Source organism: Sciurus carolinensis, chromosome 5, assembly GCF_902686445.1.
Source record: "Sciurus carolinensis chromosome 5, mSciCar1.2, whole genome shotgun sequence".
In the NCBI taxonomy this organism is placed as follows: Eukaryota; Metazoa; Chordata; class Mammalia; order Rodentia; family Sciuridae; genus Sciurus; species Sciurus carolinensis.
Window position 1 is genome coordinate 71,308,911 of NC_062217.1, and position 25,365 is coordinate 71,334,275.

The 25,365-nt window shown below is 34.0% G+C and overlaps 1 protein-coding gene across 1 annotated transcript in view; it reads right to left on the bottom strand.

Moving 5' to 3' along the window:
• Mycbp2 (MYC binding protein 2) overlaps nt 1-25,365 on the bottom strand; it is a 269,456-nt gene that overhangs the window by 225,817 nt on the left and 18,274 nt on the right. Inside the window, 2 exon segments of the mRNA XM_047552904.1 lie at nt 620-835; nt 14,324-14,399. Coding sequence (XP_047408860.1) covers nt 620-835; nt 14,324-14,399 — 292 coding nt within the window.

The window sequence follows — 25,365 nt, forward strand, 5'->3', positions numbered from 1 at the left end:
AAAATGGTGTAGACATTGATTACTTTCCTAAGGCAAGGAGAGCCAGAATAGCAAGAGTACAATTATAAGCTTAGGTAGAAAAGGAAAAAGCTTTCAGCTCTGCTGCTGCTCAGCCAGGAAAAAGAGGATAAAGTATAAACCTGCACTAGGGATCACTCCCTGGTGGGGCACTCTCCCAGCTTACTACGGCTCTTGGCTTAAGGCAGTTTTTGCTTATTCTTGCATCCACCTTACTGGCAGCCCAGCAGCTTGGAGCTCCATTTCCATCTGCCATGGCTCACTGCTTCCATGTCAGCATCCCCACTCTACCGTTTTTATACCTTTATAATAGTCCCTGTAACACCTGCCAACCCACTGATCTTCCTGCCTGAGCTTTCCATGTACTCCCCACTGTGTTACCAACTATTAACTTTTTTGGAGCTCTTGTTAGGAAGTTGCATAATTTTCCTGGTCTGCTCCAAACCTATTTTTATCCATAAGTCAGGTTATTTTGAAATCACCATTTTTGTAAAAAGCAGATCTTAAAAAAAAAAAAAAAAGAATCTGTGAGCCATACATATATATGTATTATAGCCAGAACACCTCAGGTAATACATCTACATAGAATTCAGTGGCTTACCTTTGGAAGCTTGATAGGGGGCTCTTTGGATTCCTCCTCTTCATCACTATCTGATTCTCCACTCTGCACAGAGTTCTTAGATGCAGCTGCCAATGATGTTTCCTTTTTTTGCCATTCCAGAACACAATGCCGTACATTACAATAAATATTGAAAGCAGAAGGATTGCTATGTAGTTTAATATCTGGTATGATTACTGTATTCTCCAAGTTTTCAGACTGAAATACAAGATAGAACATTTCAATATCACATTCTTTTCCACTATCAATTTCCATTTTAAATAAAAATGTAAAGAATAGACAAGCCAAACTGACACGCAAAAGTCACATCAGTAGACATTTTAAGTCTACTTATCAACTTCTAGTACTCTTTCCACTACCTTCACCATTTTTTGGGTAATAAAACAATAACAAAACTGACAAGGCTGGAGAAAGGTCAAAGAACTTAACAGAAATATTCTTTCATTCCTATGATTGAATAAAGTTAACAAAATTTAACTTTGTTAAAAGTTAATGCCTTTTTAAGGAACACCAAACAAGCTGTAGCATCTCAATGAAAGACTAAAAATGCTGAATTACATTTTGACTTCTGTTAAGAAAGGAATTTATATAGAGATTAGCACTCAACAAGAGACAATTTTCATCAACTCATTCATTTCGTTCTCATTCAAACAACACTAATGCCAAGAAAACTGCAATTATGAACATGTTTCCCTAAGATCTCCCTTAGCTATCAGTTTTGATAAAGGCTAAAAGTCACATGGTTGGTAATTTGTTAAAATAAAACAATTTACTTGTTTAAACAAGTAAAACAAAAGTGCCCAGCATTTTACTCATCAGATAGCACTGCATTTTTTATATCAGTATGTACATTATAAATATAAAAATGTTATATTTTACAAATGCAAGTTCTAACAATTAAAGTATGTTTAGGAAATATCTAATATAAAAATGATAACTCAAGTAATAAATACACTTGGTACCCAAATTTGCCCTTCTTCCATAAAGAATTTTGGGAAAAGGAAATATCTCATTGAATAAGAAATATATTAAAGTTAAATTGGTATATAACTTGTGAGCCTATCTTTGAGAGATATTAAAACCAAGTAAATACCAGCAATCCAAATTTAACAATATATAAAAAAGTAATACTGGTTATTTATAACACAGGAACAATGTTGACACAACACTGGAAAAGAAGTTACTATGATTTCTCATCAAATAAAACAGAGTGAAAAACAAGATACTACAAATAAACATGGAAAAATGTTTCACAAAAATATGATACCAGTGCAGGCCATATAGCCCATCTCGTAGAGTGCCTGCCTCCCATGTTGGAGGGCCGGGTTCAAGGCCCCAGCACTGTGGGATTGCGGAAGTTACAAACAAACAAAACAAAAATATGATACCAATTCAAAATAAAATATCTAAACAAATTTAGGAGTAGAAGGAATTTCCTCAAATTAATAAAGGGTGACTAAAAAATGCACACTAACTTGGTAACAGACTGAATGTCATTGCCTTCCTAAGATTGTGAACATAACTACTCTTAGTAACTCGATTCAATCTTGAATGAGAACCTATTCAATGCAATAAACCAAGAAAAAAAAAACCCAAACAAACAAAAAACATAATAAAAAAATAAATATCTTTCAGAAAAGGAATGTCTTTATTTCCAGAAGACCATATAGAGAATCTTAAGGAATCTGAGGTTGGGGTGGGGAGTTACTAGAAGTAATATGTGGATTAGGCAAAGTCACAGGATACAAGATCAGTAGATAATAAAAACATGTAGACTATCCATACACAATGAATGAACAACTGAAAATATCATTTTAAAAATAATACAATTAAGTCACAGGCAAGGAGAAAATATTTGCAAACACATATCTAATAAACAATTAGCGTTCAGAATACATAATGAGTTCTCAAAACTCAACAGTAAAAACAAACAAGGAATCCAGTTAGAAAGTGGACAAACACATGAACAGTTACCAAAGATACAGAGAAGGTAATTAAGCTCATGAAAAGAAGTTCACCATCTTTAACTGTTGGGACAATGCAAATTAAAATGAAATACAGTACATATATAATTTTTCTTTCATTTTAATTGCTTTCTTCTTCATGCATTTATTATTTAACCGTGGTTTGACTTTGGTAGGGGAAAATTTTACATGGGTTTGATTGTTTTGATTTTATATTTGCTTATTCAGACCTTGGTTTTTGTTCCTCCTATTATCCCTTTCACTTTCTAGAACTACTAATAGCCAAATTTTCCTATTCCATCGAATTCTCTTTGTTTTATTAGTTTTAGTTATTTTTCATTCCTCTTCCTTTATAACCATCATACTACCTCTCTCATGTTTCTACTTCGTTCACTTTTTCAATATTTCAAACTTTCTCTTGCCTTCCCACTATATTTTCTCTTCACTTAAGAAACTAATTTTGGGTTGGGGTTGTGCCTCACTGGTAGAGCACCTGCCTGGTGCGTGTGAGGCACTGGGTTCGATCCTCAGCACCACATAAAAATAAATAAATAAAATAAAGGTATTGTGTCCATCTAAAACTAAAATAATATTTTTTAAAAAGGAATTTTACTAACTGAAAATTCAGTTAATAAAATTAATTTCACTAACTGAAAAATTTATATAGTTTGTGTACTTCCTACCCCATTCATACTGCTGTGACTATTAATACAGTGGATTACACAGTAGACACCTGCTATTTAATGTCTGATCTAGTGTGCAGTTGTTTATTGCCAGTGCTGATGTTAAATACTGACTCCACCAATTCCTCTACAAGTGGTAATTCGTCTTATATATGTCAAACTAGATAGCAGACATTTATTTTAGGGCTATATATCAGTTGCTAAAACTATTGCTATTCCTTTCTTCCCCTCTCTCTAAGACAGGCTGGGAAGTGACTGGGACACTTCAAGTTCACAAAGTACAGATCCTGCTGCTAAACAATATTCACAACAGCCAAGTAACAGCAAACCTCACTCTGTGGAAATGGAGATGAAAGTGGTTAATACACCAGGTTTATTCAAAAACCTTACCCTGACTTTTTAAAGAATGTGAAGGACTAGGACCAGAACCCAAGTGCTATACTAGGACTTGGGAAGCACTTATAAAAAATAAGAAAACACAGAGAACCACATAAACACATGAAGATTAAACAATACTCTTTTAAAGGAGGAATGGATCATAGAAGTAATGAAAGAAGAGATCAAGATATCTTCAGAAGCAAATGAGAACAGAAATACAACATATCAAAAATCTCTGGAACAGTATGAAAGCAGTTCTAAGAGGAAAGTTTATAACACTGAGTATCTATATTAAAAAAAAAAAAAAGTAAAAAAACAAAAAACAGAAAGATCCCAAAACAATAATTTAATGTTACTTCTCAAGACCTCAGAAGAGGAAGAACAAACTAATGCCAAAATCAGGAGAAGACAGGAAATAATTAAGGTTGGAGCCAAAACTGATGAAATTGAGAATGAAAAAAATGCAAAATATCAATGCAACAATGGGTTCGTTCTCTGAAAAGATCAACAAAACTGATAAACCCTTAGCCAGACAAAAGAAAGAGAAGACCCAAACTTTGAGAGGAAAAAGGACATATCACCAGATACTTCTAAAATCCAGAAGATCATTAGAAATTATTTTAAAAATTTATACTCTAATAAACTGGAAAATCTAGAAGATGGCAACAAATTTGTAGACACATATGACCTACCCAATTTGAACCAGGAAGATACAGGAAACCTACACAGACCAATATCATGCAATAAAATTGAATGAGCATAGAACACCTGGAAGACAGAACTTCAGATATTGAAGACAAAATATTTAACCTCAAAAACAAAGTTGAACAAACAGAGAAGATGGTAAGAAATCATGAACAGAATCTGCAAGAACTATGGGATATCATGAAAAGGCCAAATTTGAGAATTATTGGGATTGAGGAAGGCTTTGAGAAACAAACCAAAGGAATGAACAATCTATTCAATGAAATAATATCAGAAAATTTCCCAAATCTGAAGAATGAAATGGAAAATCAAGTCCAAGAGGCTTATAGGACTCCAAATACACAAAATTACAACAGACCCACCCCAAGGCACATTATAATGAAAATACATAACATACAAAATAAAGACAGAATTTTAAAGGCTGTGAGAGAAAAGAACCAAATTACATTCAGGGGGAAACCAATACGGATATCAGCAGATTTTTCAATCCAGACCCTAAAAGCTAGAAGGGCCTGGAACAACATTTTTCAAGCTCTGAAAGAAAATGGATGCCAACCAAGAATCTTATACCCAGCAAAACTTACCTTCAAATTTGACGATGAAATAAAATCTTTCCATCATAAACAAAAGCTAAAAGAATTTACAAAAGAAAGCCAGCATTACAGAACATTCTCAGCAAAATATTTCATGAGGAAGAATAAAAAACAAAGAAGCAAATCAGCAAAGGGAGGAATTACCCTAAAGGAACTGTCAAATAAAGGAGGAACCAAGATGTGTCAAAAAAGAAATAAAAAATAAATAAAATTTTAAATATGAACCAAATGAACGGGAATACAAATCATATCTCAATAATAAACCTGAATGTTAATGGCCTGAATTCATCAATCAAAAGACATAGACTGGCAGATTGGATTAAAAAGAAAGATCCAACAATATGTTGCCTGCAAGAGACTCACCTCATAGAAAGAGATACCCATAGACTAAAGGTGAAAGGATGGGGAAAAACATACCATGCACATGGACTCAGCAAAAAAGCTGGAGTATCCATCCTCATTTCAGATAATGTGGACTTCAAGCTAATGTTAGTCAGAAGGGATAAGGAAGGACATTTCATATTGCTTAAGGGAAGCATAAATCAGCAAGATATAACAATCATAAACATCTATGCCCCAAACAGTGGCTCATCCATGTATGTTAAACAAATCCTTCTCAATTTTAGAGACCAAATAGACCATAACACAATAATACTTGGTGATTTTAACACGCCTCTCTCACCACTGGACAGATCTTCCAAACAAAAATTGAACAAAGAAACCACAGATCTCAATAACACAATCAATAATTTAGACTTAACAGACATTTATAGAATATACCATCCAACCAAGAGCGAATACACTTTCTTCTCAGCAGCACATGGATCCTTCTCTAAAATAGATCATATATTATGCCACAAAGCTAATGTCAGCAAATACAAGAAGATACACTACCTTGTATTCTATCAGATCATAATGGATTGAAGTTACAAATTAATGAAAGAGTAAAAAACAGAAACTACTCCAACACCTGGAGATTAAACAATATGCTATTATATGATGAATGGATAACAGAAGATATTAGGAAGGAAATTAAAAAATTCTTAGAGGTAAACGAGAACAAAGAAACATCATACCAAAATCTCTGGGACACTATGAAAGCAGTACTTAGAGGAAGATTTATTTCATGGAGCGCATTTAATAAAAGAAGTAAAACTCAAAAAATAAACGACCTAACACTACAGCTCAAAGCCCTAGAAAAAGAAGAACAAACCAACACCAAAAGTAGTAGAAGACAGGAAATAGTTAAAATCAGAGCTGAAATCAATGAAATTGAAACAAAAGAAACAATACAAAAAATTGACAAAATAAATAGTTGGTTCTTTGAAAAAATAAACAAAATTGATAAACCCTTAGCCACACTAACAAAGAGAAGACGAGAGAGAACCCAAATCACTAAAATTCGGAATGAACAAGGAAATATCACAACAGACACGACTGAAATACAAAACATAATTAGAAGCTATTTTGAAAATCTATACTCCAACAAAATAGAAAATTTCAAAGACATCAACAGGTTTCTAGAGACATATGAACTGCCTAAACTGAACGAGGAGGACATACACAATTTAAATAGACCAATTTCAAGTAATGAAATAGAAGAAGTCATCAAAAGCCTACCAACAAAGAAAAGTCCAGGACCAGATGGGTTCTCAGACGAGTTCTACAAAACTTTTAAAGAAGAGCTCATTCCAATACTTCTCAAAGTATTCCATAAAATAGAAGAGGAGGGAACCCTCCCAAACTCATTCTATGAAGCCAATATTACCCTGATACCTAAACCAGACAGAGACACATCGAGGAAAGAAAATTTCAGACCAATATCCTTAATGAACATCGACGCAAAAATTCTAAACAAAATTTTAGTAAATCGCATACAAAACATATTAAAAAGATAGTGCACCATGATCAAGTGGGTTTCATCCCAGGGATGCAAGGTTGGTTCAACATCAGGAAATCAATAAATGTAATTCACCATATCAATAGACTTAAAGTCAAGAATCACATGATTATTTCGATAGAAGCAGAAAAAGCATTTGATAAAATACAGCACCCCTTCATGCTCAAAACACTAGGAAAAATAGGGATAGTGGGAACATTCCTTAACATTGTAAAGGCCATCTATGCTAAGCCCATGGCTAATATTATTCTAAATGGTGAAAAACTGAAAGCATTCCCTCTAAAAACTGGAACAAGGCAGGGATGCCCTCTTTCACCACTTCTATTCAATATCATCCTTGAAACTCTAGCCAGAGCAATTAGACAGACCAAAGAAATTAAAGGGATACGAATAGGCAAAGAAGAACTCAAACTATCCCTATTTGCTGATGATATGATTATATACTTAGAAGAACCAGGAAATTCCACCAGAAAACTTTGAGATCTCATAAGTGAATTCAGTAAAGTAGCGGGATATAAGATCAATGCACATAAATCTAAGGCATTTCTATACATGAGCAATGAATCTTCAGAAAGAGAAATTAGGAAAACTACCCCATTCACAATAGCTTCGAAAAAAATAAAATACTTGGGAATCAATCTCACAAAAGAGGTGAAAGACCTCTACAATGAGAACTACAGAACACTAAAGAAAGAAATTAAAGAAAACCTTAGAAGATGGAAAGATCTCCCATGTTCTTGGATAGGAAGAATTAATATTGTCAAAATGGCCATACTACCAAAAGTGCTATACAGATTCAATGCAATTCCAATTAAAATCCCAATGATGTACCTTACAGAAATAGAGCAAGAAATTATGAAATTCATCTGGAAGAATAAAAAACCCAGAATAGCTAAAGCAATCCTTGGCAGAAAGAGTGAAGCAGGGGGTATCGCAATACCAGATCTTCAACTCTACTACAAAGCAATAGTAACAAAAACGGCATGGTATTGGTACCAAAATAGAAAGGTGGATCAATGGTACAGAATAGAGGACACGGACACAAACCCAAATAAATACAATTTTCTCATACTAGACAAAGGTGCCAAAAATATGCAATGGAGAAAAGATAGCCTCTTCAACAAATGGTGCTGGGAGAATTGGAAATCCATATGCAACAGAATGAAACTAAACCCATATCTCTCACCATGCATGAAACTAAACTCAAAATGGATTAAGGATCTCGGAATCAGACTAGAGACCTTGCATCTTATAGAAGAAAAAGTAGGTCCAGAGCTTCAACATGTCGGCTTAGGACCAGACTTCCTCAGCAGGACTCCCATAGCACAAGAAATAAAAGCAAGAATCAATAACTGGGATAGATTCAAACTAAAAAGCTTGCTCTCAGCAAAAGAAACTATCAGCAATGTGAAGAAAGAGCCTACAGAGTGGGAGAAAATCTTTGCCAATCATACTTCAGATAGAGCACTAATCTCCAGAATCTATAAAGAACTCAAAAAACTCTACACCAAGAATGCAAATAATCTAATCGACAAATGGGCTAAGGAAATGAATAGACACTTCACAGAAGAAGATCTACAAGCAATCAACAAACATATGGAAAAATGTTCAACATCTCTAGTAATAAGAGAAATGCAAATCAAAACCACCCTAAGATTCCATCTCACCCCAATTAGAATGGCGATTATCAAGAATACAAGCAACAACAGGTGTTGGCGAGGATGTGGGGAGAAAGGTACATTCATACATTGCTGGTGGGGCTGCAAATTAGTGCAGCCACTGGAAAGCAGTATGGAGACTCCTTAGAAAACTTGGAATGGAACCACCATTTGACCCAGCTATCCCACTCCTTGGCCTATACCCAAAGGACTTAAAATCAGCATATTACAGAGATATAGCCACATCAATGTTCATAGCTGCTCAGTTCACAATAGCCAGATTGTGGAACCAACCTAGATGTCCTTCAATTGATGAATGGATAAAGAAAATGTGGTATATATATACAATGGAATATTACTCTGCCATAAAGAATGATAAAATTATGGCATTTGCAGGCAAATGGATGAAACTGGAGAATATCATGCTAAGTGAGATAAGTCAATCTCAAAAAACCAAAGGAGGAATGATATCGCTAATAAGTGGATGAGGACACATAATGGGGGGTGGGAAGAGTTAGTGTTAGGGTTAGAGTTAGGTTTAGGGAGGGGGGCAAGAATGGAGGAAGGAAGGACTGTATAGAGGGAAAAGAGGGGTGGGAGGGGTGGGGGGAAGGGAAAGAAATAACAGAATGAATCAAACATTACCCTATGTAAATTTATGATTACACAAATGGTATGCCTTTACGCCATGTACAAACAGAGAAACAACATGTAAAAAAAAAAAAAATTGAATGAGCAATTAAAAACTTTCCAACAAAGAAAGCCCAACACCAGATGGATTCTCAATAGAATTCTACCACATCTTGCCTTTAAAGAACTAACACCAGTCTTCCTCAAATTATTCCATGAAATAGGAAGGAAGGAATACTCTCAAATACATTCTCAATGAAGCTAGCATAACTCTGACAGGAAAACCGGACAAAGATACATCAAGAAAGAAAACTACAGACCCACATGTCTGATGAACATAGATGCAAAAAAATAAAATATTAGCACATCACATTCAAAGACACATCAAGAGGACAGTATACCATGGTCAAGTGGGTTTCATCCCAGGGATGCAAATCTGGTTCAACATACACAAATCAATGTTAATTCATCACATTAATAGAATTAAGGACAAGAAACATATCACCTCAATAGATGCAGAAAAAGCCTTCAGTAAAACTTGGCACCTGTTCATGAAGATGAAGAGAGACAGAGAAATAACTTACCTTAAGTAACACTGGAGAGGGATAGAAGTAACTTATCTCAACATTACAAAAGCTATATATGACAAACCCAGAGCCAGCATCATATCAAATGGAGAAAAACAAAGCTTTTCCTCTAAAATCTGGAACAAGACAGGGATGGTCACTCTCACTCTCCCCACTCCTATTCAATAGAGTTCTTGAAACTCTAATCAGAACAATCAGGCAAGAGAAGGAAATTAAAGGGATACAAATTGGAAAAGTAGTCAAATTATCTGTTGGCTGAAAACACGATGCTATATCTAGAAGACTCAAAACTTCACCATAAGACTTAGATAACTTATAAATGTACTCAGCAAAATAACATGATACATGATCAACATTCATAAATCAATAGTTTTCCTATACTCCAACAGTGATTCTGCTGAGAAAGAAATAAGAAAAACTATCCCATTCACAAAAACCTCAAAAAAATAAAATATTTGGGAATCTAACCAAGGAAGTGAAAGATCTCTACAATGAAAACTATAGAATGCTGAAGAAATTGAAGAAGACCTTAAAAGTTGGAACGATCTCCAGTGTTTTTGGATTGGCAGAATTAATATGGTCAAGATGACAATATTACCAAATGCTACAGATTTCATACAACCCCCCATCAAAATACCAACAACATTTTTCATAGAACTAGAAAATAAAACAGTCCTAAAATTCATTTGGAAGAATAAAAGACCCAGAATAGCCAAAGTAATTTTGAGCAAGAAGAGTGATGCTGGAAGCATCATAATACCTGATCTGAAATCATACTACAGAGCCATCCTAACAAAAATAGCATGATATTGGCATAAAAACAGACATGAAGACCAGTGGACTAGAACAGAAGAAACACAGACAAACCCACATGGTTATGGTCATCTGATACTTGACAAAGGTGCCAAAAATATATGTTGGAGAAAAGATGGACTTTATAAGAAATGGTGCTGGGAAAAATGGGTATTCATATGTAGAAGAACAAAACTAAATCAACATCTTAACTCTGCATAAAAGTCAACTAAAAGTGGATCAAAGACCTGGTATTAGACCATACTGTGCCATAACTTCTTATACACTGACAAAACATATCTTTTTTCTAATGCTTATTCTGAATCCTTTGTTCTAATAAAACTTAGCTATGAGTATAAATTGCTTTTGAGTGTTAGGAATCCTTTCGGCAAATCCTCAAAGTAAATTCCACTTAAATATTCCATCCAGGTATTCATCTAAGAAAAATGAAAACACATATCCAAACTAAGACTAGTTTATGACAGTTCATAGCAATTTTACAATGGACAAAAACTAGAAACACCACCAAAATGTCCATCAACAGGTGACTGGATCAACAAACTGTGATATTCCCATACAAAGAGATACTAGTAAGCAAAACAAAAACAGAAAGGAATAAACCACTGACATGCACAACAACGTGAACACAAAACACGGTATTTATGGAAAGAAGTCATATACAAAAGAGAACACACTGTATGATCGCATTTATATTATGTTCTAGAAAATGGGGCCTAATCTACAGTGACAGAAAATATATCTGTGGTTGTATAAAGCCAGGGTTGTAGGAAGGAACAGAATGTAGCAGAGCATGAGAAAATCCTTGGAGATGATGGACATGTTCTGAACCTTGATCAGAGTAGTTTTAGGCATATATGTTAACTTTCAAAACTCTATAAACTGTGCACTTTAAATTCTCGTCTCAAGCTCTGCTGTTAAGAAACCTGACCTAACATAGACATATTGTTATCAGGATGGTGAAGAAGGTGCAGTGTGTTATACATTTCATTTCTCCTGTAAGAAAGTGAAGACATGCTGGAAGACAGGATTTACCAGAGGTTTGAGAAAAATGGCATACATATCAATCACAGTGGAAAATGGGAGAACTATTTTATAGAAAGCAATAAAACAGTCTGGATAAGAAAGAGCCATTTGAGATGGGTGACCATCAATGTCTACTGTTAAAAATTTAATCTTTAATTCCCTTCAGCAGAACATGGAACTCATCTTCAGGGAAACAGAAAATACTGGCTTTATACATGAATGAGTTTTGTCACCTAAGTACAAGTAATATACAAGAGGGGTGTGGTAGGTAGGATAATGACTTTCAAAAGTATCTACACCCTAATGCTTAAAACCTGTGAATATGATAACTTACATGGCAAAAGGAACTCTACAGATGTGACTAAAGATTTTGTGATTAAGGATCTCTCTTGTAAGGAGATTATTCTGGTTTCGCCAAATGTAATCACAAAGGCCTTTGTATGTCAAAAAGAGGAACAGGCTAGTCAAAGAGGGAGATATAACAACAGAAAGGTGTCACAATGATACAGCATGAGAAAACTCAACAAACTCTTGCTAGCTTTCACCAAGGGGCCACAACCCAAGGAATGCCAGCAGCTTCAGGAAGCTGGAAAAGGCAAGGAACAGATACACTCCCTAAAGAAATGCAGCCTAGCTAACACCTGAGCCCAGTGAGATCCATTCTGCACTTCACACTTCCAGAACTACTAAGATAACTCATGTTGTTTTAAGCAACTAAGTTTGTGTAAACTGTTTCAGCAAGAATAGGGAACAATACAGTAGATTAAGCAAGGGTGTTCCTTAAAAGGAAGTCCATGTTATCAAAGCTTACATAAGAGAAAATTAAACAGCAGATGGACAGGGAGACAAAAAGTGATTAATAACAGCAATAACAAAAGACAGAAGTAGTATAGCTAAATGGCATTTTAAAAATGACTTTTAAAAAGAAGGTAATTGAAAAATGATCTAGGAAGTAATAAAGAGGAAGACACAATTTTACATGTGCTTATGGTGACCAGGAAATGCTTCTTATTAGAATTTTTGTATCCAAATACCTAGTCTAACGCTTGCACATAGTATACAACTAAAGTTTGAAGAATTAAGTGAATGGATTTACTTATATCACTCTTATTAAAAGCTGCTCTTAAAAAGAAGATCCAACATTGAAGGCAAGAAAAGCAACTTAAATTACTACAGGCACAAAAGTAGTTAGAGGAGATAAAATACCTTGATTTTCTATCTCTTCTTGGACATTAATGGCCACTTTAGAAAAATTACCAAATGAAGCCTTAAAAGAACATAAAAAGACGTTAAAGATTGCTACTCCCTGACTTTGCACACAATACCAAAAGTGGAAAAGGGGTAGAGGGTGGAATCTGAATGACTATGTGTGAGGATTTTTATATATTAAGAGAGCTCTTTACCTCCCTCTTCTATTCCAAGATCAGAGGTAATGAGAGATGACACAATTGAACATCTATTATTTTTCTTTCTGCCCGACAATATTTTCCTTGGGGTAATCACCATTCCCCCATTCCACATGGTCTGCTCACTATGGCTTGTCTCAGGGTTACAAACTTAACTCAGTCTAACCAAAGTACCCCATCTCCCTGGTCAAAATTAGTGCTGTAATTCAATCAAAATTTCTACCTGACTTTCTGCTAGAACCAGTAAAAGAGATGATTCTTGTTTGTTTTGTTTTGTTTTTTGCGGTGCTGGGGATCGAACCCAGGGCCTTGTGCAAGCACTTTACCAACTGAGTTATCTCCCCAGCCCAAGAGATGATTCTTTCTCAAAGAAAATGAAGTCAGAGCTGCCAGCATCTCTAGCCCCCAGTCACCAGCAATAGGCCCACATTGGAGGAAAGCACAGATAAGAGATGAAGGCACAGATTTCATGACATTATTTTTTGCATCCAGCTGTGTTTTAAGATAGAGGAACGAAATAAATTCCATCCCCCACTATTATTTTATTTGATTTACCACTTCAAAGTAGATTCTGTTCAATTACAATAGCAAGAACACTAATAAAAAAGAGCAGGAAAGATTTACCTTTGGAACTTAAAATACGTTATGCAAACCCAGCTAAGCTACTGTTTCTCTAACTCAAAATGGAACTGTCCAGTACACCATAGTTACAACACTTCTTTTCCTCTTGTCTAGATTTCTTAGTACAACTATTTAGTAGAAAACACTCTTTAAAAAATAGAAAGTTGGCTCTAGATAGACTTTATAGACAAGACTTCTGTATCAGATGGAAAAATAAAACCCTGGTCTCTATAGTTCCCCCTAAAACGAATATCCACATTGCCTCTTCTTTTGCACAACCATCAACAGTCAAAAGATGGTCAGAACAACATAGACACACCAAGAGTCTCCTTAATTCATGTCAAGAAAGGCATAATATAATGAACCCGAATCCAAGTACCAACTCACAAGCCAATTTTACTATTTCAAATACATGTAGTCAAAATGAAAAACAGAGAATGGCAAAGGATATGTTCCCCCAAAGGACTGATCAAAGATAATGAGAATAAATAATAAGTATTTTTCAACACCCAGATATTAAACTTCCAGTCTACTGGACAAAAAATAGCCTAAAGTAAAGATAAAGCTAAATGCAGAACCAAATAATAAAAAGTTTTTACAAAATTACTCCAGCACACAGAAACAATGTTTTGCTAATTATACTCACATTTTAAAAATTTTGTCATTTTTATTCAAATTACTATATGAAACAGTCCTTATTCCCTATAAATTACCAGCAACTTTACCTTGCTTCTTGTCTTCACTTTTGATTTGCTCTTCTGTTTTCTTTTTAATTTCTTCTTATTTAAAATTTTCTTATTCCTAAAAATTGAAAAAGTGGAAAAAATAATTATGACTATTCATATAACATACAAAACTATTAAAAATAGGTATTGCCAAAACAGACACTTGAATATTTCTCTTACAAACTTTCCATGAAACAGGATACTATGTATACACATTAAGATACTACCAAATAAATAAAGAAGCTATTGAGCTGTCTACCATACTGGACGACTAGGAAATATATTAAATAATAAATAATTATACAATTTGAATTCTGCAAAAAAAAAAAACTTTTACAAAAAGTGAAACATGAAAATGATATCAAATCAAGCTTTTTAGAACTTTATTAACAGTGGGGATTGCTAATAAACATCAGTCATGTCCCCTCTCCCCACAAAAAAACTGCTTTCTGTGGCAATGAGGGTTACAGTGGAAAAAACACTCAAGTCACTTTTTTACTGAATTAATATAGAAAAAATTCTGAACTCATACACTTTGTATATCCAGTAACTAGTTTTTCATTACCTCACAACCCTAAGACTAAAATATTTTTTGAGACAAAGGTCTATGAATGACTCTAAAAAAGAGGGGGGAAAATGTGGTAATAAGGATTATGATGGAAGAAAAAAGAGTCAAGGCAAACATTTTATTTTCATTTCACTTAATATTTTGTGCTCACCACACTGAGATGCACACTACTAGGTAGTGAAGATAGAAAATGAAAGACAGTTCTTACCCTGAAAGAGCTCAGATACTTGAAAAGAAAACACAGTATAATGATATACCAAGAGGATACAACAGTTGTTAAAAAGACAAAAAGAAAAGGGGTTAGGAGTAGGGAAGAGTTGGGAATAAGATAACTATGAGAAGACAGGGAGATGAGAAGGAGGAGGAAGAAATTATTAGATGCCTGAAGAAGTCCAGTCCTTAGACCTGATAACTGGTAGAAGCAACAATCAAAGAAAAAGTTTTAAACCTAGGTCATTTGGGGGTTGGAACTCCCTGTCCCTCAAAATAGCAAAGTGAGGTGGAAGAATATACACTAAAGTCTATTTTGAAGACATTTGAGTTTAAGATACTAAAATGTCAAGACAGATAAGAGCAAACAGCATAAGAAAATTTATCCTTAACAATTCCTTCAGTTTCCCTTCTTAAATCAAAACAGTCAACAAAATCTTGTCAATTATATCTTGTAATAGTTCTTGATTCTGTCTACAACATCTCTACCATGGTTACGGTAATAATACAGTTATCACCGTCTTTTGCCTGGACCACTGACAGTTTCTTAACTCACTTCTACACATATACACTTATCCCCCTTCACTCCGTTCTTCACATAGAAACTAGGTCACCTTTTAAAATCATAAATCTAAGTGGGTACTTCCCTTCATTTAAAACTCAGTCTAATTCCAGCTGAGGCAGGAGGATCAAAAGTTCAAAGCCAGTCAGCCTCAGCAACTTAGCAAGATCCTGTCTCTAAATAAAATATAAAAAGGGTTATGGATGTGGCTCAGTGGTTCAGTGCCCCTAGGTTCAATCCCTGGTACCACCCGCCCCCTCAAAAAAGGAAGAAAAGAAATAAAAAAGATCCAGTAATAAGTAGAAAATTATAAAATCTATACTCAACACTGGAAAATAATACTATTTGCTAGTAATAAAACATTCCATTATATGATTATATCTGAGAATGAATAAATTTTTCATATGTGAGGATGAATATACAAAACTCTAGGAATCACTCTTAACACTAAAAATTGATGTTGGAATTTCTAATTTTATTATTTAGAACTTTAAATCCTAAATCAATAAGAAGCTTAATGAAGAATGTCTAGAATTAGTCCTGTAAAACTTTTAGCCTTCTCACAAAAAGAACCTCATATCCATGAGATATGAAAGAATAATAGCTAAAAATGAAAGGTAAAAGGTAAAATGCCTTGTTTATCATTAAATATTTACTTTAAAAATTCAAAGGAAGAATATTTCTTAACAGCTACACTATTGAAGGAAAACCAAATGCTTCTGCAATATAAGAACAAATGGATTTTGCAAGTTGTTCAGTGATATAGATCATTAGTTTTTCTATCAGAGTCTGTTTTCTAACAAAAAAATCAGTCATAATATAACTTTAAAATCTTTCTCATTCAAATCTATTTGTTTATTTGTCAATAAAGAGAGGAAGGAGGGCTGGGGTTGTGGCTCAGTGATGGAGTGCTTGCCTAGCATGTGTGAGACACTGGGCTTGAATCTCAGCACCACATATAAATAAATAAATAAATAAATAAATAAATAAATAAATAAATAAAATGTCCATCAACAATTAAAAAAAAATTTTTAAAGAAATGAAAGATATTACCTCTGAGGTCCTCTCTAACTGTAAAATACTAGGATTTTGATAAATTCAAATTTACACAACTTCTGGAATAAAGTTTTCAATGTTTTACTTAGTAATGAAAACTAAAAAATTCCTGAGCCAATGGTCTAGGTGAAACTCTTCTATAAAGAGCTAAGGGTAAACTTTTCATACTTTGTGGGCAATAGGCTCTCTGAGGCAACTACTCAACTATAGCATGAAAGCAGCCACAGACAGCACATAAACAAATGTGTGGCAATAAAACTTTATTTCTGAATGCAGAAATTTGTGCCTCATTTAATTTCCATGTGTCACACCAAGTATTCTTTTTCTTTTCTTTCCTCCTCTGTTCAACCTTTTAAAAATGTTTTTAAAAATTCTCAGCTTATAGGCCACACAAAAGGAGGAGGAACAGGGCAGGATTTAGTCCATCGGTCATTGTTCGCTGACCCCTGGTCCAAGTTACATTTTGATAATATTGAATCAGGAAGATTCATATCAAAAATATATATATATTTATTTACTAGTATGCAACACAGATAAGACTACTCAATAATCACTATGCTTATACAAGCAATCACTCTTAAAATTATGTGCCTTTCCTTTTTGTAAACAAAGACTCGACCTGAACTTCCCTAATATAAGATACTAAAGAGGAACAAGTCATTGCTCTTCCTTCAAGGACTAGACTAATGTAAAAGAGCTGTGGAAGCAATGAGGACTAGACAAACCAAAGATTCAGACAGAAGAGTACTTCCAAGGTGAGCTGAAACCACTAGCATTTTTTCCATGGGGACATTTAAAAAGTTTGAGCATGCATAAGAACCAAGCTTGGTGTAGGCAAAGGAACTCTTACTAAAGCAAACAAAAAACTGGCGGTGCTTTGGATGTCCACATGATCTGAAATGACAGATTGGAATTTAGAAAAGGCCCAGATACAAGACCAGTTTTCTCAGTGGTACATCTCCTCAGTCATGGGAGCAATGAAGCAGGATAGGGAGCCTGATCAAAAGGAAAGAGGAAATTTTCCATTGTCTTCTTGTGTTCAGAAGACTGAATCCCAGCAGAGAAAGAGGTCTACTTAATCCCTGAATGGACAGAAAAAATCAATACCTCATGCTATCTGTCTAACCTTTCTGGAAGAAAACTGTCTGGAAGAAAAGAGAAACCTTTCTGGAAGAAAATAACATTATCTGAAAGAAAATAACTGATTTTTGCATACAATGTTGGTCTTGTTTGGGGCACAATATAAACATATTAAGGGACAGCCAAAAAAAGCAAAATAATGCAGTAGACAATTAAGAGAAAGCCAGAAAATTAGGCAGACTCACAGATAATCCAGATATAGAAGTTAGAAGACAATGACTTCAAACATATGTACAGATGAACAAAATGAATCAAATAAGGAAATCTTCAATGTATTCTATTTAAAAAGAAACAAGCAGATATTCCAGAACTATAAATAGAGTAGTGCTCCCTTATGGGGAAGGGGGGTTCATTCCAAGACCTCCCATGGAGGCCTGAAACCCTGATAGTACCAAATCTTACGTGTTACCTGAACACAAGCACTGCAATACCACACCAGTCCATCTGCTAACTGAGACAGCTAAGTGACTAATAGATAATATGGGTATGCTGGACAAAGGAATGATTCACATCCCAGGCAGGATGGAGCTGGACAGTGCAAGAGTTCATCATGTATTCAGAACAGCATGCAATTTAAAACTCATAAGTTGTTTATTTCTGGAATTTTCCACTTTGGGGGTGTTTCTGGGGATTGAACCCCCCATTTAATGACTATAATTCACCACAGGTAACTATAAACCACAGAAAGTAAAGTTGCAGAGAAGGGGGAACAACTATATTTAAAATTATGAACTTGTCAGACAGTTTTAAGAGCAGAATATGACACAAGAAGATACATTTCATGGATTTGCAGATAGGCCAAGAGAAAAATATCAAAATTTAGTCAAAAAAGAGAGTAAGATAAATGAAATAGTATAAGACATGTGGGACATAGTCAAATAGTCTCATATTCATATAACTGGAATTTCAAGAGAAAGAAAAATTAATGAAACAAAAGCAAAATATGAAGAGATGATTACTGATAATTTTCCCAAAATGAATAAATTAACTAAGAGATTTAGGAAACTCAGGGAGCTTCCAGCAGAAAATACAAGAGACATCTCAGCACACAATAATCAAACCACTAAAACAAAAGATAAAGGGAAAGTCTCAAAAGCGGTCAGAGAAAAGAGATACACTTAGAGAAACAATATAATTGAAAATGTTCATTCTTTGTATTAAAAAGTATGGTGAAGAGGGGCACCGAGGAACTTAGAATTATATAGGCTACCAAAAATATACTTTAAAAATGATAGGGTTGGGGTTATGGCTCAGTGGTAGAGCACTTGCCTAGTACGTCTGAGGCGCTGGGTTCAATTCTCAGCATCGCATATGAATAAATAAAAATAAAGGTCCATTAATAACTAAAAAAAATTTTTAAATGAAGATAAAAATAGATGCTTTTACACCCATAAAAGCTTTAAAAAATTAAATCCTGAATGACCACTATTACATTAAATATTAAAAGGTCTTTCTTTAAAAATTGGTATGACATAATTTTCAATAAAAGGACAAATTTTAAGAAAAGCAATAGAAAAAGATGTATTTCAAATATACTCTTCAGATTCCCAAAAGATCTAGTGTGGCTGTATCAATATTTGGCAAAATAACTTTCAAGGCTACAGTATTCTAAGAAATGAGAAGAGCATTTTATAATGCTGAAAGACTTAATTCAACAGAAAACATAATTCAAAATGTGAATGCACCTATTAACATACAGTGTCAAAATAATATGAAACAAATTGGCAAAAGAGAAAATACAAATCCACAACTGAATAGAGTATATTTTAATATATCTTTCTCTGTAATTGATAGAATAAGTGTAAAACAAAATAAATACAGAAAAATTTTAAAATGAGATTAATCAACTTGACCTAATGGACTATACATAGAAAACCAAATCCAACAACTGCAGAATGCATATTCTCTTAAAATACACATAGAACATTTATCAAAACAGATGATTTTCTGGACCATAAATCAAGTCTCAACAAATTTCTTAGGATTGAATCATAAGGTAATTATTTGATCACAAAAATTTAAAATAGAGAGCAACCACAGAAAGAAAAGTAAGACATTCCCAAATGTTTGGCAAACAAAAACAAAGACCTCCAAACACCTGTGGGTCAAAGAACTCGTCATAATGGAAATTAGAAAATGTTTTTATTTAAATAAAAATTATGACATCGAAACTTGTGGAAGGAATTCATTTCTTAAATGCTAGCTTTTTGCATATACCCAAATGTATATACCAAAAACAAAAGTCTGAAAGTAAATTACCTAGGTTGCCTAAGTTTACAACACAAGAAGGCAGAAAGAACAGCAAATTAAATGCAAAGAATATATAAAGAAGAAAATAAAAATAAGAACAGACACCAATGAAATAGAAAGCAAAGATTCAACAGAGAAAATCAAATAAAAGTAATAAATGTAATAAATCCCTAGCTACATTCACAGGAAAAAAAATTAAAAGCCTAAATTAATGTGAGCAATAAGAGAGGATACATTACTACAAATGTTGCCTACAAATTTGACCGTATTAAACAAAACAAATTGAAAATTATGAGTTCTCAACACCAAACAAGGAAAAATAATGCAATATCTGAACAGTACTAAATCTTTTTTTTTTTTTTTTAGTGGTGCTGGGGATTGAACTCAGGGCCTTGTGCATGCAAGGCAAGCACTCTAACCAACTGAGCTATAACCCCAGCCCCTAAATCTTTTTTTAAATTAAAAAAAATTAAATCTCTAATCAAAATCTTATCACAAAGAAAATTCTATACTCATGGCTTCACTGGTGAATTTTTCCAAATACATAAAAGAATTTACTAGAATGTTCTTTCAAATAATATCAATCTTAGGCTAATTCTTCCAGAGGCTATAAAAAGATACACTTCCCAACTTTATGAGACTATCATAACTCTGACAAAATTTGAAAAGGAGATTTTCAAAATGTGAAAATTTGAGCCAATATCTCCAATTAACATAGAAGCAAAAATCCAACACAGTCAAAAAGAGGAACCAATCTGAATATTCATCAAATGATAAATGAATAAACAAAATGACACTTCTATGTAACAGAATACAATTCAGCCATAAAAATGAAATAGTGACTCAAGCTACATGGAAGATGCTTAAAAACATTTATGCAACATCAAAGAAACAAAGGTTGCAAAAGGTCAAAATTGTAAATTTCTTTATGTAAAATGTTTATATAGGTAAATCTATAAAATTAAGAAGGAAATTAATAATTGCCAGAAGCTAAAAGGAGAATAGGGAGTGACTGCCAATACCTATGAAATTTCTTTTGCGGGTAACAAAAATGTTACAGTTGTACGTCTTTGTTAAAATATTAAAAATTACTGAGTTGTATATATATTTAAAAGGTTGAATTTTATGGTATGTGAATTCTCTCTATATAAATAAGTATAAGAAAAAAATTAATTTCACCTAAAAATAATTTTAATATCCAGTGATATAAAAAGATAATACAAAAGATACAAAATTTATAGTAATTAAACATAACAATAACATTTCAGCAGAAGCAGAAAAAATATTTCATAAAACTCGAAAACCACTGATGATGAAACTCTTCAGTAAACTAGGAAGAGAAGAGAATGTAATGAAAGATTATTTACAAAAAACCCCTACATTTAATACTATACTTAGTTATATTCAATTATGAAAATTAAATACTCCCACAAAGTACAGGGAAAATGCAAGGATTTATTCTGTCATCGCTTCTATTTAACATTGTACTGGAGGTCAGTAAATGAAGCAAAAGAAACAAAAGTCTCAAAGTTTGAAAAGTAAAAAGTAAGTCGGGCGGTAGCACACACCTGTAATCCCAGCGACCCAGGAGGCTGAGGCAGGAGGATTGCAAATTCAAAGCCAGCCTCAGCAACTTCTCGAGACCCTGTCTCAAAATAAAAACAAAGGGCTGGAGATGTGGCTCAAGGGTAAAGCACCTCTGGGTCCAATTCCCAGTACAAAAAAAAAAAAAAAAAAAAAGAAGAAGAAAAGTAAAAAGTAAAGCATTTTTCATTTGTACATAAAATAATTATATTTACAGAAAATGCAAAATAATTCAGAAATAAATAATTTATAAGAGAATTATCAAGGTCACTGGGTTCAAAAATCAATTTTTAAAAATCGATAATTTTTTATACTGAAGGTTTTTTACAGAAGCCAGACTTATTCTTCCATGTAATTAATGTTCATCACTTTGTTCGTGCATCACTGAATAAATAAGGGGAAATAGTAGTCTGATTACTACCAAGAAAACTTTAATTTACTTAACCCAGCATGCTAATTTGTAGGAAGAAAAAAGATTTTAACAGTTCAAATTGATTTAGGAAACAGATGCAATCAGATTTCCTATATATAGCTCAGTCTGTTATGGTTTAGATATGAGGTATCTCCCAAAAATTCATGTGAGACAATTCAATAAAGTTCAGAGGTGAAATGACTGGGTTAGGAGAGTCTTTATCTAGTCAGTATGTCAGTCCACTGATAAGGATTAACTGGGTAGTAACCATAGGCAGGTAGACTATGGCTGAAGAAGGTAGGTCATTGGGGATATACCCTTGGGATTTACATTTTGTCCATCGTGGGGAGCTCTCTTTCTCTTTGCTTCCTGGTGACCTGTCCTGAGCTGCTTTATTCCTCCTTCCGCTATGATGTCCTGCCTCATCTTGAGTCCAGAGCAAAGTACCTCTATGGACTTAGACTTTTGAAACATTCAGTGCCAAATAAACTTTTCCTCCTCTAAAATTGTTCTTGTTAAGTCTTTTAGCAGCTAAAAAGCTGACTGAAACATTCTCTATCTTATTTGGAAGTCTCCACATGGGGAAAGGATCATAAATAAAGATACCTTGGCAGCTGGCAAAGCAGCAGATGAAAAATGAGAGAGCGGGGAATGGGGAGAGGGGAGAAAACAAGGGAAAAAGTCGCTGAAAAGTTGAGTATAGACCATGCTCCAGGCAGATTATACTCTAAATACACACAGCCTAGACAAGCCAGGAAAACACAAACCACAAAGCAACTGTAGATATTCTGAAGATAATAATTCATCCCAGTTCTCAGAAAAAAAAATCCAAGGACAATGAGAACTAACAAATAATTAGAGACAAACTCACAAAAGATACCATGAGTGGGAATAGAAGAAATAGAAAATAGAAAGGCACAAAGACTTCTGATGATGGAATTTTCAGATGGTTTATAACATCACTATGTTTACCAAATTTAAAGAAATAAAACACTAAAGTATCTGCAAGGAAGAGAGTTCATTTGAAAAAGAATCAAATCAAACTTCTGGAAATGAAAAATATAATAACAAACTAAAAACTCAATAGATGGGTTTAAAGCATATTAGACAAAGCTGAACAGAGAATTTAAGATTCAGAAAAAAAATTTTTAATCTACAAGTCTGTGCAGAAGGAAAAAAAGGCTGAAAATATGACTTTGAACTTTTTCCAAGTCTGAAATCTCCTACTTACCATTCCCTCACCCTAGAAGAAAGACAGCCCTTACCCTATTCAACTACAACTTACCTCTCATTCACTAGACTCCATATCTCAGTCACCAACATTCAGATTTGTCCAACTATTTATACTCTCTTTCTTTACACTGTATTGTAGTCCACAACCATCATGAGAATTCTAATCTAGAACCAGTTATGTTCTCTAACAATAAAGATATGCCCACCATAAAAGTTTTCTAGCCACTTCAATCCTACTTATCAACTCAGAACAGATTTAACTATCAACTCACTTGATAAAAATGGGGATACCATTATGAACATTTACTTTCCTTCCATCCATCTTCACATGATCTCTACTAGGACTTCATTAATTATCCCCATTCTTTCTCCCATTCTTATTCATTCAGTCATTCAATCACTCATTCACTCATATTCTCTCGCTTCCTCCAATTTCTGGCTTCTTTTAGCCTACTAGGCAAAGAATACAGAATTTACAAATGGCCTGGTTCAGATGCAGGCTGTCATTTACTAGCTCTGTGATCTTAGGAAAGTTACTTAAACTTTCTGTGCCTCTGTTCTTTTATATGTAAAATAGGATGAAAACAGTACTTCTTTCATTGGATGATAAGGCACTTAAAAGTTGTACCTAGGAGTTCTTTAAGCCAAATTATATTGTTTTATTGTGTATTATGTACTTATATGAATATGTAACACCAATTCCATCAGTAGGTACAACTATAGTGCACCAATTTAAAAAAATGTGGGAAAAAATCCAAAACAAAAAGATTTACACCAAGTATATACTAAATATTAAATAACTTTTATTAATTATTATGAATTATTAAAGAGAAGACTTTGATTCAAGAATTCATGTGCAGTAGCTGTTCTGAGAGCTGATTCTTCAGTAAAGGGAAATAACAAGTGAAACAGCAAAGGGAAGGAAGTCAAGAAAGGTTACATTATAAAACCTTTTACCCAGATGAAAAAGAGCTTGATCCTACTGGACAACTCTCAAAAATGAAAATGAGAAAATGGCTCAGAGTTATCCCAACTGTAGGTGAGAAAAAGGAAGTATTTTCTATCCATTATTTGTTGAAAGCTTTTCTGAAAACACAAAGTCTCCAGCATTTCTAGATTGGCCTGCACCAAGCATGGTTGTTCTCTAACAAAGTCACAGATAGTTACAGTAAACAGTATGAAGATGAATACCAAAGGGATATAACTAGGACACTAAGAACATGCGCTGGGGTGTCTCTAATCCAAAAGATAAATGAATTCTTTATCCCCTTCTCTAAGCTACCATTCTCCTTTCCCTTCCAACACGATTTTTAAATACCCTACTCCTTTCTCCATCTAAACTTACTGTCACACTGAAATGTGACTTCTTCAGCATTTTGAAAAAAGGTGAATGTGAGTGGGTGTTAGTTCATAAATGATCTCTTAATGTCAACTTTGTGATCATGCCTCAAACTTCTGTTTAACTAACCTGCAGGAAAATAGAGAGTTTGTGACAGTATGTTCATAAAGAGCCCTTGAGCATAATGAACATAATGTATCTGAGACAAGATTGGGAGAACCCTAGAACAACACTTTTCAAAATACCGTCAACAGGTTAAGAAGAGGAGGTTTAGCAACAAACTACAGACTGGGATATCTAATGCAATTAGGTAATATTTGAAATCACAGACTGAACTAACCAATGAAGAAAATGTAGGACACTGTTAGCCCACTTTTTGATACTGTGACTACAAAGTACCTGACAAGAACAACTTGAAGAAGTTTATTTTGGCTCATGATTTCAGGTCTCAGTCCATGGTCAGTTTACTTCAACACTCTGGGCATGAGGTGGGGCAGAACATCATGGCAGAAGGGTGTGGCAAAGGAAAGTTGCTCAGTTCATGACAGTCATGGAACAGAGAGAGAGAGAGAGAAAACAAGGATCCGGGGACAAGATACAGTTCAAGGTCATACCCACTACACCCAACCTGCCTATAGTAACCACCTAGTAATCCATTCAAATTATTAATCCACCAAATGGACCAATC